Source organism: Taeniopygia guttata, chromosome 25 (genome assembly GCF_048771995.1).
Source record: "Taeniopygia guttata chromosome 25, bTaeGut7.mat, whole genome shotgun sequence".
Classification (NCBI taxonomy): Eukaryota; Metazoa; Chordata; class Aves; order Passeriformes; family Estrildidae; genus Taeniopygia; species Taeniopygia guttata.
In genome coordinates this window covers 5357615-5370683 of record NC_133050.1, presented here as the reverse complement: position 1 = coordinate 5370683, position 13069 = coordinate 5357615, and the positions used below count along the sequence as shown (strand labels likewise).

General features: G+C 52.9%; 2 protein-coding genes across 2 annotated transcripts in view; one reads left to right on the top strand and one right to left on the bottom strand.

Moving 5' to 3' along the window:
* Positions 1–4417, bottom strand: part of SMG5 (SMG5 nonsense mediated mRNA decay factor) — a 29790-nt gene extending 25373 nt beyond the window's left edge. Inside the window, exon 1 of the mRNA XM_012570847.5 lies at positions 4192–4417. Within this exon, the coding sequence (XP_012426301.5) occupies positions 4192–4268 (77 nt within the window). The 5' untranslated portion in view covers positions 4269–4417. The remainder of the gene's footprint in view (positions 1–4191) is intronic.
* Positions 4418–5170: 753 nt separating this feature from the next.
* Positions 5171–8202, top strand: TMEM79 (transmembrane protein 79). The gene is made up of 4 exons (XM_030291638.4): positions 5171–5310; positions 6228–7061; positions 7254–7467; positions 7693–8202. The coding sequence occupies exons 2-4, from the start codon at positions 6332–6334 to the stop codon at positions 7895–7897; spliced, it is 1149 nt and encodes a 382-aa protein (XP_030147498.4). The 5' UTR covers positions 5171–5310; positions 6228–6331; the 3' UTR covers positions 7898–8202.
* Positions 8203–13069: the final 4867 nt, after the last annotated feature.

Genomic DNA, 13069 nt, shown 5'->3' with positions numbered 1-13069 from the left:
ACTCACTACACCCAAAGGAACCTCCTGAAAAAAGCCCCAGGACATTCCAGAGCTCACAGAGAAAATGTCCCCTCTCCTGGGACAGAAAGCCTCTCACTCAAGGTAAAGAAATCTCACTTGTTTCCAGTAACCACAGAAACTGATGGGAAAAGGGAAGCATGGGGAATATCTCATATCTCATGCAACGCCTTGGGAAAGCGGAACACCATAGACTTGAACCAGCTTCTTACTGAATAATCATGAAGAAAACCAAGGAGATAGTAAGAATCACACAAAAAATCTTGTTACATTCTTGACAACCAGCCCCTCCAGCCCCCTCCCCTCTTTCTCATATGGCCTGAAAGGTGTTTGCAAACTCTGACAGCTTCATACCCTCATAGCAGGAAAGAAGCAAGTAAAATACATTTTGGTTTACAGGTAACAGGCACTGAGCGTGCAGCATCCATGCAAGCTCATATTTGGGTTAGGACAACCCAAAAACCCCCAGTTTGGCTTCCCCACGACAGAACCCCACAAAGCACAGGCAATGCACCTCTCCTTACTGCAGCCTCGGACTGCTGTCCTAGCTGTGCCTCTCAAAGTCCCTTCCAGCACACCAGGAGCTGACTGGCTTCCTCTACAAAGGGTGACCAGAGGAAAGAGGAACTGCTGGTTCATTTGATCCCAGAGAGAACTAGAGGAAAACTACAATAGTTGATTCCTGACATAAGCAGTAAAGCAGCTGTAAAATAACATTCTGTGGGTAACAAATCTCAGCTGTGTGTGTCTGAAACAAGTGCACGTGTCCATGACAGCCAATGTGGAAAATGATCCCAGTGGCCTGCCAAACAAGAAGTACAGAAAAGTTTCCTTCTGGGGACAGAAGGACACCACCTTCCCATCAAGGTGGCCCAGAGGACATCTGCCATACAACCTAATTTTCTACAACAGCCCATGGATGGGCACATGCACACACTTGGTATTTCTGCTGTTCTTTCAGTGTTTGTAAAGAAACACAGTTTGTGACCAGAGAGCAGCAAGGCTGACACACTGGGATGTGTGTCATGAAGTGTCACACTTCATCAGCCCTCAGGGAGGCCTCAGCTGAAACACTGCCTTCTCCACATCCACACAGGCCCTGTGGTGCTGCTGGAAGAGAAGGAGGCAGGAGTAAAGCAGAATGTGACAGCTGGCGATTCCCTGCCAGGATCCCACATCTGTGGTGCTGAGAAAAGAGGACTCAGTGAGGACAAAAGGGACAGGAGCCAGCCTCACTCCAGAAATGCTGGGAAACACCAACACAGCTGCTATGGGCCATGCCCTGTTTGAAATGCACTTTAGCATCTGTACCCTCACTTGTCCAAGACCACAGGTTGAACTTTCCCTAGCAGTTAAGAGCAGAAATCCTGTCCCAGGACCCATTTTTCTACCTGCTGTGTTCAAACATTGCTTTCAGACAGTCTATCAGAGCCACAAAGGAGGCCCATCAGATGCCAGTCTATTAAAAGAAACAAATACAGCACATGGTGCCAAGCAGGGTGGAAACAGGCCAATGCCAAGTGTTCTCGAGCCATACAGACAATGATCAGTCCCTTTTCCTCCGTGCAATTAACAGTCTGGGACGGAGCGGGACAGCGGGGAGAATTATTTGTCCCCTCTGTTTCTTTATTTAGGACGTCACTAAGAGCCACACTATCTGAGGAATAAGACATTATTAAGAGAAAAGACCTGCAAGTCATTTAGCTGTGCTCTGGCATGTGTCAGTACACTGTCTGGAACAGGCTCCACAAAACAACAGCAACACTGAGTCCATGAGCTAATGGTTACCCAGAAACCTGTAAAATAAACCTGGTCACCTTACGCTACAAGAAACATTGTAAAAGTGCACCCATGATAACGCAGTTGCCACATTTCAAGGTGAAACCTGGGAACTCTCAATCTAGGAAGACCTGGAAAAGATCAAAGAGTACCCTATGAGCAGCAATGGGCACCCTCATCTCTGAAAGGACACCCTTGACAGCCAACATGCTGCCAAGGACCTTGGAGACCTGAGCTCAGCTCCCACAGGCTGACAACACGCTGATCCCATGGGATCGCAGTTTAGAGCTGGGACTGTGGCATTCCCGCATCTGTGACTCAAAGGTGCCACTCAGTGGGACAGTCATGAGCTCTCGGACCACAGCCACCACACAACAGGCAGGAAACTCCAGCTTCAGGCTGGAACAGAGGAGAACTGACAGGAGACTGTTCAGGTGGGAACCTGCTCAGAGAACTGTCAGCTACAAGGATAGAAATTTGTGGCCACTGCAGGTACTATAAATCCTGCACTAAAATCACAATGCTTCCTCCCTGCTAAAGACAAGCAGTCCCTGCAGGAGGAGGGTGCTTCATTTTCTGCTGTAAGAACTCTCTAGAGCAACTACACTCCTTATTCTGCTACAAAAATTCAATCAGAAAACAACCCCTCCCTTGCAGGGATGACAATTCCTCATCTGGCCACGGGCCGTTCTCTCGCTGGCTGCAGCAGAATGTGAGGTTCCACTTGACAGATGAGCTGAGCAGCACCAGGAAAACAAAGCAAAACAGGTCTTGAACAACAACAAGGAGGGTTTCAACAAAGGCAGAAGCACACACATCCAGCACATCCTCTCCAGCCCTGTCCCACACTGCTTCTCTCCTCAGGCTCCAGCTGACGTGGTGGAGATCACTGCAGGTGTCTCAGCACGGCAGCAGCAGACACAGAGCCCCACAGCCCGGGGTGCTCTGGGCAGGACTGTGCAGCCCATACCTCCATCACAAGGCAAAACCCTGCCCTGCTGTAGAGGCGGGCAGTGAGGTCCCACAAGGTGCAAGGACACAGCCAATGTCATCAAGACAAAAGAAATGGACCCTCATGTAAAATTCATCTCTTGTCTCCATCACTTTGCTCATCTTTGAGACCCAGAGTTGCTGCTGGAACTCCTGTGGATCTGAGCCAGAAGGGAACAATTTCTGGGCTGCCCTCACAAAACAGGTCAGGAGCAGAGCAGAGGGGGCCTGAGCTCACCAAGGCCAGCAGGAGTGCCCCAGTCCTGTTCTCTGATGCTATTTCCAATGCATGGTGTAGAAATGTAGCACCAGAGTCCCAGGGAGTGCTTAACTGGAAAGATCTGCAGCTGGAGCTGTCCTGCCCTCCACACAATAGCAAAGTGCCCCAGCTCACACTCCTGCTCATCACACCCACTCCAGCACTTCTCACATAATCCCTGCATACTGCCAAAGCCAGGGACACCCTCTCCAACCCCTCTCTCTCTGGATGACCCCACATCTCACCCTTATCCCATTGTATCCCAACAACTCCTTTCCACTCAGCCCCCAACATTTTCTCTGAATCCCACTGAATCTCTTTTTCCACCACCCATGTCCTTACTCATTATCCTGGGTGTCCCCTTACCCCTGACCCCCTTCCTGCTCTCCCACCTATCTCCTTCCCCCATCTCTCCATTCTCCCATCTTACCTGGATCTCCCACAGTTCCTTCCCCCACAGTCTCTTGGTCTGACTAATCTGCCCTGGCACCACCAGACTCCTTTTCCCCAGTGGAACCCCTCCATGTGCTGCTGATCCCCTCTGGATCTCATACAACTCCCTTCCACACATTCCCTTTCCCTGGTCTTCCCTAAACCTCATCCTTCTCCTCCCCCTTTGCACTGCATCCTTTCCCTGGTTTTCCCCACAACGTTACTTCAGTCTTCCCTAAATTCCATCATCTCCTTTCCCCATCTTCTCTGAATATCCCTCCGATTCCCTTCGCCCTCGTTCTCCCAGTCTCCCCCGGCTTCCCTTGGATGCAGAAGGCCCATCAATCCCTGCTGTTTCCTCGATTCCACCATCTCCTTCCCCCCGAATGCTTCCCTGACAACTCCCCCATCTCCTTTCCTTCCATCTTCCCTATATCCCGCCACCTCCTTCACGCTGCTGCTCGCCAGGCTGGCCCAAGCTCCCCCGCCCCAATCCCCTTCGCTGCCGTCACCCCCAGCCCCATTCTCCCTCTGCTCTCCTCGGCTACCCCTGTTACCCTCCGTCCCCTGAGTAACCCCCCGATCCCCTCCACGCCGGCCCTCCCCAGCCTCACCTGGAGCCGCCCGGCCCCTTCCCGACACCGGCTGCCCCCGGTGTCCGCCAGCCCGCTCCCCTTCTCCGCCACTGCATCCCCTCCGGCCCCTCTGCTCACCGGTACAGCCGCTTGGTGTGCAGCACCTTGGCCTCCGGCTCGCCGCTCTCGCCGGCGGCCCCGCCACCCTGGCTCATGGCGCCCGCGGCGGGCCCGGCCCGGCCCCGCGGCCCCTCAGCACCGCCCGCGGCCCCTCAGCACCGCCCGCGCCGCCGCCGCCGCCGCCCCCGGGCCCGCTCGGCCGCCATGGCTGCCCCCTGGCCCTCGCTGCTCTCGCGAGATTTCCCGCGGCTGCGCCGCGCCGGCCGGGCAGGGCGGCGGCGGGGGCGGCCTGATCTCGCGAGAGCCAGCCCGCGCGAGACGCCCGCACTTAGTGCTGGCAACATGGCGGCAGCCGCCTCAGATGGGCGGGCCAGACCGGGGCGGGCCCGGTGCCGAGGCGGGCCAGACCGGGGCGGGCCAGACCGGGGCTCTGCTGCCCGGGTCGAGCGCTGGGCCGGAGCACCCCGCCTGGCTGTGGGGCCAGGAGCGGGGGGAACGGCGCAGGAATCCCTCCCCGCGCTCTGGGATCCCGAGGCACCGGCCACGCATCTGGGCGGGTCCTGTGAGGCTCCCCCAGTGGTGTCTTCAAGCTGAGCCGTCTCACCTTCTGTAAATGGAACTGTGCCGTCACGTAACTTCTGTTAGAAAAGTTGCTCAATAAAATCAAACGACTTTGTATTTCAAGCATTGTGTTAGGTTACGCTACATAAATGTTCTATCGGTGGGCGGTGATGTGTATTAGGCGGGTTAATGTAAATTTTACTGTGTAAAAGGTGTAACTTCGTGTTACCCTTGGTGCGCTTGATTTGTGGAAAGCTCCACCTCGCACCCCCGCAGAGTGAAAAGGGCTGACTTGTCCGTCTCCTTTTTAACTCTGTGTGTGTTTGGAGAGCTCTTTAGCTTAGCACACCCCGCACGGGGAGCCGGGGGTCCCCTGCCTGCCGCGGGGACAGCGCCGGGCTCGCCCCGTCCCCTCCGCCGAGCCCCGGGGCCACGGCCGGGCTGGGGCGGGTCCGCCCCTCCGCCCGCCCCGCCTGAGCCGGTCCGGCAGGTTCTCGGTGCGGAGGCGGCGGGGAGAGCGCTGGAATCCCGCAGGGTCCCGCAGAGCTGCCCCCATGGCCCCCCGGCCGTGCCCGAGTGAGTGCTGCCGCGGGGGGAGCGGGGCTGGGGGCTGCGACAGGGGCTGGGCGCCGGGGCCGGGCGCTGGAGGTGCGGGAAGCCTGGGAAGCTGTTTCAGCCCTAGTTCCTTGTGTGGGTCGCGGAGGAAGCCCCAAGCGGCTCCGTGCCTCAGTTTGTCCACACCTGTGGGCAGGCCAAGCTCCTGAGGGTGCAGGGATCAATGTGCTGGGAGCAGTGAAGGAGAAACGTTCATCGCAGGAGACAGGCGGGACACTCAGGACGGGCCAAGAGACGAGGTTCCCCTAAAGGGACAGGCCAAGAGACGAGGTTCCCCTAAAGGGACGGGCCAAGAGACGAGGTTCCCCTAAAGGGACAGGCCAAGAGACGAGGTTCCCCTAAAGGGACGAGCCAAGAGACGAGGTTCCCCTAAAGGGTAACAGCATGGGAGCTCTGCGTGTACCTCCTGCACCCATGGAAGGGCACCCAGCAGCCCCCTTTGCCCACCCCACATCAGTCTCAGCTACAAGAGGCAGCAAACATGGCCCATGCCATGGTTCTGGGAAGCAGCTAGGTCACCTTTCCCCAGGGCTTGGCTGGTCCTGACCCAGGAGAGAGCCACCAAGGAGCCAGTTGTATCTGCCGGGCTGTACCCAGCTAGAACCCCCAGGATGTTGAAGTTATTCCCAGGCAGCCCCGTTTTGCAGCCAGACCTGCACCTCCAGAGTTCACCCCTCCCAGGACAGTACCTGACCCTGCTGCCAGGGGCCAGAGCACTAGGACACCAGGCACTGCTTTCCTCTCCTAGTGCAAGGACAGGTGGGTGGGGGGGCTCCAGGGGTGCCAGTTTGCTCCCATTTTGTAACTGGTGCTGTGCGCATGACCCCAAACCTCTCATTTCTGATGTAAATTTATCTGTCTCCTTTCTCCTGGTCCAGGGTGAAAGCAGAAAGGACAGGAACTTTATCCCCTCTGAACACCACCAGTGCAGGCAGCAGTGTTACCAGCCCCCATCCCTGGCAGTGTGGAACTGGACACTCTCATGGCTGCTGCAGACCCTGCCCAGCCCCCTGAGGAGGTGGCTCTGCTGGAGCTGGGGAAGGTGGCCCTGGCCAAGGTGCCACCAACCCCAGGTGAGCACCAGGGGGACCCTGATGCCACCCTGCCGTGGGACCAGAGTCAGCACAGTGCCTGGGGCCAGCCGGAGCTGGTGGAGACAAAGAGGCGCTCGAGTCCTGAGGGGGGCCATGAAGACCTAGAGGAAGCTGTTCCCACCTGCCCCACAGTCGAGGCTGAAGATGAGGACGTGCCCCGGCTGCCTGTGACGGCAGCCCACGTCTTTGTGCCCATCGACCCGCAGTGCATCGAGCAGAGCCCCATCAAGCAGAAGCAGCACCCGAGCCCATGGCCCCGGGAGGAGAGCAGGGGGGATGCTCCCCCCAGTGTCCTCCCCAGTGACAGACCCAGCAGCCTCCACCACAAGCAGGTCTTCCTCCCCGTCAGCCCCTCGCGCTGCCGGAACACACTGGGCTTTGAGGGGCACATGGCCAAGCCCCTGGCTGAGGGGTCACGGTGCCCGTGTGCCAGGGACTGCGGCACTGATAATCTCAAGGCTGTGGCATCAGTGGCAGGGGCCCTTCTCCTCTGCCCTTGCCTCATCTATGGTGCCTACATCTTCTTGCCCTTCGATGCCCCACTGCTGCCCACCGTCACCTCCCGCCTGGTCTACACATTGCGCTGTGCCACCTTTGCCACCTTCCCCATCGTGCTGGGTGAGCCATGGGCTTGGGTATGAGCGCTTTGCTCCTGCTCTGGGCTGCGTGAGCCCTGGGGCTGCAGGAGCAGAGCTGGGGCTGAGCTCTTTGTGGCTCTGTTGCTCTCACCAGGAGCAGCAAATGGAGATTTTCTCCCACCCCACCATGGCTCCTCTGGGCATCCACTGAGCCTCTCTCTCTGTTCCTCAGGAGTGATCGTCAGCGGCATCTCCCGCCTCTGCTCCTCCGCCCTGGAGCCCTTTGGGGAGCTCCAGCGGGAGGTGGAGATCCACCGCACTTACGTCTCCCAGTCCGTCCACCTCTTCATCCTCTACTTCTTCAACATGGCCGTGCTGGCCACCTACCTCCCACAGGAGCTCCTCAAGCTCATCCCACTGCTCACAGGGCTCTTCGCCATCTCCCGGTAAGTGGCTCCTTCAGCCCAGGCTGCTGTGGGCTCTGTCAGTGCCAGCCAGCACCGTGCCTTGGAGCAGACTGCCACTGTGGCAGCACCTCACGCAGCTCCCCAGAGCCAGGAAGGGTTCCTGTTCCTACAGCAGCTATGCCTGGGAAATCCTCACTGATCAGAACCAGTGAGTGCCAGCCCCACAGGATGCTTGGCTGAACCTGTACCCTCTGCCTTCTCCAGGTTGATTTTCTGGATGTCCTACGCCATCGGCCGCTCCTTCCGTGCCTTCGGCTTCAGCATGACCTTCCTGCCACTCCTGGCCATGCTGCTCTGGAACCTGTATGGCATGTTCATCCTGGAGCCCGAGAACCTCCTCTCCGTGGCAGCGCCAACGCCCGAGGGCCACTCCAAGGAGAGCCGAGCTAAACTCCGGCACTGGGGCTGAGGGAGGCCAGGAGATGGGGCGCCTGCACCCCACGGGTTTGAGCCCTCCTTCATGCCCTGCCTCGAGAGTCCTGACAGCACAGGGGTGCTGGCACAGCCAGCTGGGCCCCCGCTCCCTGCCTGGACACAGGGAGGTTTTGCTGGGCCCACAGAACCAGGCTCCAAACCCTCTGCACCACGAGACTCCTGCTGCAGCTGAAGAAGGGCCAGAGCAGGACACTGCGAGCCCTCTTCCCTGGGAATGGGGTGGGATTTGCTTCCTCTCCTGCTGGAGCCAACTTTGCCCAATAAAGCCCTTATCAAGCAGCTCTGTGGTTGGTTTGCAGAGGGTGAGTTAAATTCCCCAAAGAATGACTCAGAGCTTTGCCTACAGGATGCAATCATCCAGCCTCAAAATTATATTTCCAAGAGGGAAAAAATATTTCCCCCAGACTGTTCCTCTCCCAACCCTGCATCCCACTCCTGGGTCCCTGCATAGCCAGTCTCACCCTGTTTGTCCCTCCTCTTGCTGCTGGTGGAAGTTCAGCACCCAGTTCACTCAGCAGTTGGTGGGACAGGAGGGAGGAAGCCCTCCCCAGGGAGAAGCTGGGTTGGGTGACACAGCACCAGGGCTAGGGATGGCCAGTCCTCCCCAGGTGGGTGCTGGGCCCCGTGTTCTGCAGACAGGAACGGACCCCTGGGAGTTCATGTCTGGTGGCCTCAGTTCTCAGTCATAATCCAAAGCAGTGAAAAATCCACTCAGTCAAGGAAAAGCCACTCCAGCTGCAGATCTGCCAGGTGTCTGGCTTGTCCCACCTCCCGTTCTGCAATGCTGTATCACAGGAACAGCCCAGCCAAACCAGAGAATGGCAACCAAGGAGCTGAGGGACTACAGTCAAGCTGTTTCAAGGGAGGTGTCTTGGTTTGAAAGCCAGGTGTCCACCAAGGAAGGCAGGAACTTCCCCTGCAGTGGAAAATGTGACCCCCTTCCCTCCAAATTACTTTAACTCTGAAATCAAAGGGCTTTCAGATACGGGAAGAGTGATATATACACATTTCTTTACTAGTATGTGTATGTATAATCAGGCAAACAACAATGTGAAAAACACGTTCACTTTCCTGTGAAAATTTTAAAAGTTGAATAAAGGGCAATAGGAGACAAGGACCGTAGAGCAAAGGTTGTTAGAGCAGGTGTATCTTGGCACGCAGTCAAGAGTGCACTGTTATCTTCAGGGACACCTCTTAAATACCTTTTCCCTTACATCAGCCTGTTGTATAGTCACAGACCCTTACGCAGAGTAAATTTTTTCCCCAAACTAAAATACTTGTTCCAAGAACTGTTTAGCATGGCTTCTCCTTGGATCTGCTCTTTTAAAACATGCGTATTCCTTGATTGTGGCTTTAATCCTTTTTTATCATCATCTTCAGTTTTTGTCCCTGGTCCACACGGTCTTCAGACGGTGAGTGCTGAGATAGTTGGCAGATCTGTAGCAGGTGTCTTCTTCATATGTTCATTGGATGTTATCCCACCCAAGCAGCATTTTAACACAAACACACTTATATCAGCTATTTCACTACTATGTCTTGAAACGTAAACTTTAAGGCATTTAGAGATTTTGAGGAGCTAAGATTTTAGTTAGAAATAAGCCTTACTAGAGTTAATTAAAATAAGAATAATAAATGAGTAGGCCTTGATGAAGTTAGGAGTTAGTAGTTAACTAATAATTAATTGCTTGTCAACACAATGTTTAGTTAGCTGGGTTTATAATGAAGAATATAGAAACTGATAAATAGCTTTTAGGAACATAAGACAATTGTGGGCCTCCTCTGTTCTGAAACCAATTGAAGACAAGGAATGGGAGTTCTACCAAGAGTTCATTTGTCATATTTGCAGTGAAAAGGTAGAAAGGTCAGAACAAGGAAGACTTCATTTACTTCCTCATTTTGGGACCCCTCCCCATGAAAGGGACCACCGACCCATTTCAAGGGACAAACCACGCATGCTTAATAGCTTTTGGAGTGATTAGCATACGAAGCGGGGAATGGGATGTACCAAAATTATGAATATGTATTTGTATTTTGTGTATTCAATACTTGTATGGATAAAAAGACTCTGTAATCACCTGGAAGGGGCGGTGTGTATTTGGGAGCTATCCCGCACGCTGCCCGGCGTCGAATAAACATACACTTTCTAACTTTTTGTCCGTCACAGTTGGATATCAATACTAGATCAATATCCATATTTTTTTAATAAATCAATCTGAGCTTAATTAACAGCAGAAAAAAAAAAACTATATCTTTAAAGCAAAATAATTTTAACACCACACATATAAAATCCATTTTAATATTTGCGAAAACCTGCAGTTCCCGGCACGGCCGGCAGGGGGCGCTGTGGCGCGGCTCGGCCCCGGTAATGGCGGCGCGGTAATGGCGGGCCCGGGCAGCCCTCAGGGAACACGGACCGCCCCCGCCGCAAACAAAGAAAGAATTAAACGGAGCTGCAGTGGAGGAAAAGCGGAGAAGACAGCACGAAACAGCGGTGGTTCGGCGCCACACGTGCTGGTTCTGAGCTCCCAGCGGCCAGGTCTGTCAGGAAAATTAACCCACAAGCACCATAGGTTTGTGTCCGAAAAGGAGACGGAGGAGTCCTGTAACTTTAGTCGGATAAAGGGAGAGGGCGTGGGTATCTTCCATGGGTCTCTCAAATTGCTGCAGAACGCAGCCTCCTTTTTATCCTAATTTCCCGGCCGCATTTCCTGAGGTACTTGAGAGGGACAGACTTCCTGAAACGCCTTTCTGAGGTAAACCCCACCCCCGCCTCTTTGTCTTTTCCTCGTATCAATCACTGGAATTCCTATGGAATTTATAGTGGTTTCTTTAATCTCTCAGTATCCAGTTTTATTTATCGGCAGACCTACAGTTTGTTTGTAAAGACAAATCTCTCCCATTCACCAAACGGTGGAATCCTTCCCGTTGTTTCTTTTATCTTACCTACCAGCAGACCCACAGTTTGTTTGTAAGGACAAACTCCTCATTCCTTTCAGGCCGCAAGGAAAGAGGAAAACGGCTCATTACAAACCCACAAACCCAGCCAAACCTCCTTCACCTTTTTTTTTCTGGACCATTCCAATGGAATGTTGCGACCTAGCTACATCTTTTGTTTCTTAATTACCCCATTTGTCTCTCAGGCAACGCCGTTGCCCCCACATTGTCTTTCGATTTCTGGCCCATCCAGTTCTTCAGTGATAATTACAGAGCACCAGCCCCGTTTGCCCTTTTACGGTAGCAGTGCCCAGAAAAGCTTCCACCTCTACTTGGTTTTCTCTCTCAAATCACTCTGCCCTACCACAAAGCTTCGTCTTCCCCTCTCACAGTTACTGGTCCCTTCTAGTTCCCAGTGTGGCAGCAGCTGGCAGGAAGAAAGGAAAATATAGAGAAGGTGTAGATTGGATGCATTAACCTCTGACAGTCAACACGAGGAAGGTGCTTTGCAGAGAAAGTCGAGTCTCTTCTTTATAAAAAGCTCTGAGTTTCTCAGGCCCAGGACAGGTGTTTGTGTCACCCTTTGGAAACTGAGAACAGCCAGCAAAGCCCGTGGAAGGGTGGGGTGGGAGAGACAAGCCCAGCCTATGGTTCGGTGATGTGGTTTTTTTTTAGTTATTTTATATTTTTTAAAGGCAGACACAGGCGTGCTGAGTGCAGCATTGCTAAAAGAATCACTAATGATGATGTTGATGTTATATTGGACTCTCATGACACTAATGAGATTCTGTAATTTTACATATTGGGTTTGGTTATGTGGAGGAACAGCTGATTCAGTTCCAGTCTACTCATTCCCATCTCCTCGCTTTTCTTCCTGGGATGAAATACAGCAATGTTCCTTAAGGTCCAGCTCCCAGAGCGAGCAACGTGTCCCACACCATGGTTCTTTGGCCTCTCAAGGCTGGGTACTTTGAAACAGAGATTTTTGGAGTTCACTTAACAAAATTATTTATTATTATTTACATTCTTTCCCAACTATTTCCCAGGCTTCTGCCTGGTTTCCATTTTCTCTCTGACTGAACTGAGACTATCCACAGTTAACTAATAATTGATTGCTTGTCAACACAATGTTTAGTTTTTATAATGAAGAATATAGAAACTGATAAATAGCTTTTAGGAACATAAGACAATTGTGGGCCTCCTCTGTTCTGAAACCAATTGAAGACAAGGAATGGGAGTTCTACCAAGAGTTCATTTGTCATACTTGCATTGAAAAGGTAGAAAGGTCAGAACGAGGAAGACTTCATTTACTTCCTCATTTTGGGACCCATCCCCATGAAAGGGACACCGACCCATTTCAAGGAACAAACCACACATGATTAATAGCTTTTGAAATTATTAGCATACAAAGCAAGGAATGGGATGTACCAAAATGATGAATATGTATTTGTATTTTGGGTATTCAATACTTGCATGGATAAAAGGACTCTGTAATCACCTGGAAGGTGCGGTGTGTATTTGGGAGCTATCCCGCACTCTGCCCGGCAAATAAACATACACTTTCTAACTTTAAACTGTTAGAGAGTTTTCATCCATCACAGTTGGATATCGATACTAGATCAATATCCATATTTCTTTAATAATTCACCTAAGCCACCAAGACTGACAGTACTCAGATAAGCACCAAAAGACCAAAAGCACATGCACAGAAGAGTTCAAAAGTTCAGCCATGAAGAAGACCACGATCTTCAGCCTCAAGAGACCACCAGAGTCCCCCGCAGGACCACCACAGCAAACCATGCATGCCCAGAAGGGCGTGAACCTATTTAGCATGAGAGGCAAGGACAGGCTGGGCCAGGGGTTGAATATGCATAGAAAAGTTGTGTAATTTATGACATGTGGAACACCTTTGTGAATAAAGCAGTGGGTCAGACTGAGGCTCGGGGCACAAGTCTTGGAGAACGATCTCACTTGTGCCGAGTGCTGACAATACATACCCACTTCATAACTTCACTTCATACCAAGTCCTGGAGTCTATTTATTTATTCCACATATTGCTTCACTTCATCTTCAACTTCACCTCTGCCACCATCACGTACCTGGCTCAGGAGGGTGCCCCAGTGGTGGTAAGTGGCTGATTTCTGGGATCCCTGCAGATACACTGACATGCTCCCCTGTGTTCTGGGTTGAGAGCAAAACCAGTGAGAGACTC

Bases quoted from the DNA above. Each gene is read 5' to 3' on its own strand.
- TMEM79 (XM_030291638.4), top strand. From the start codon at position 6,332: ATGGCTGCTGCAGACCCTGCCCAGCCCCCTGAGGAGGTGGCTCTGCTG. The intron at 7,062-7,253 runs GTGAGCCATGGG...TCTGTTCCTCAG, and splicing joins CACCTTCCCCATCGTGCTGG to GAGTGATCGTCAGCGGCATC. The intron at 7,468-7,692 runs GTAAGTGGCTCC...TGCCTTCTCCAG, and splicing joins GGGCTCTTCGCCATCTCCCG to GTTGATTTTCTGGATGTCCT.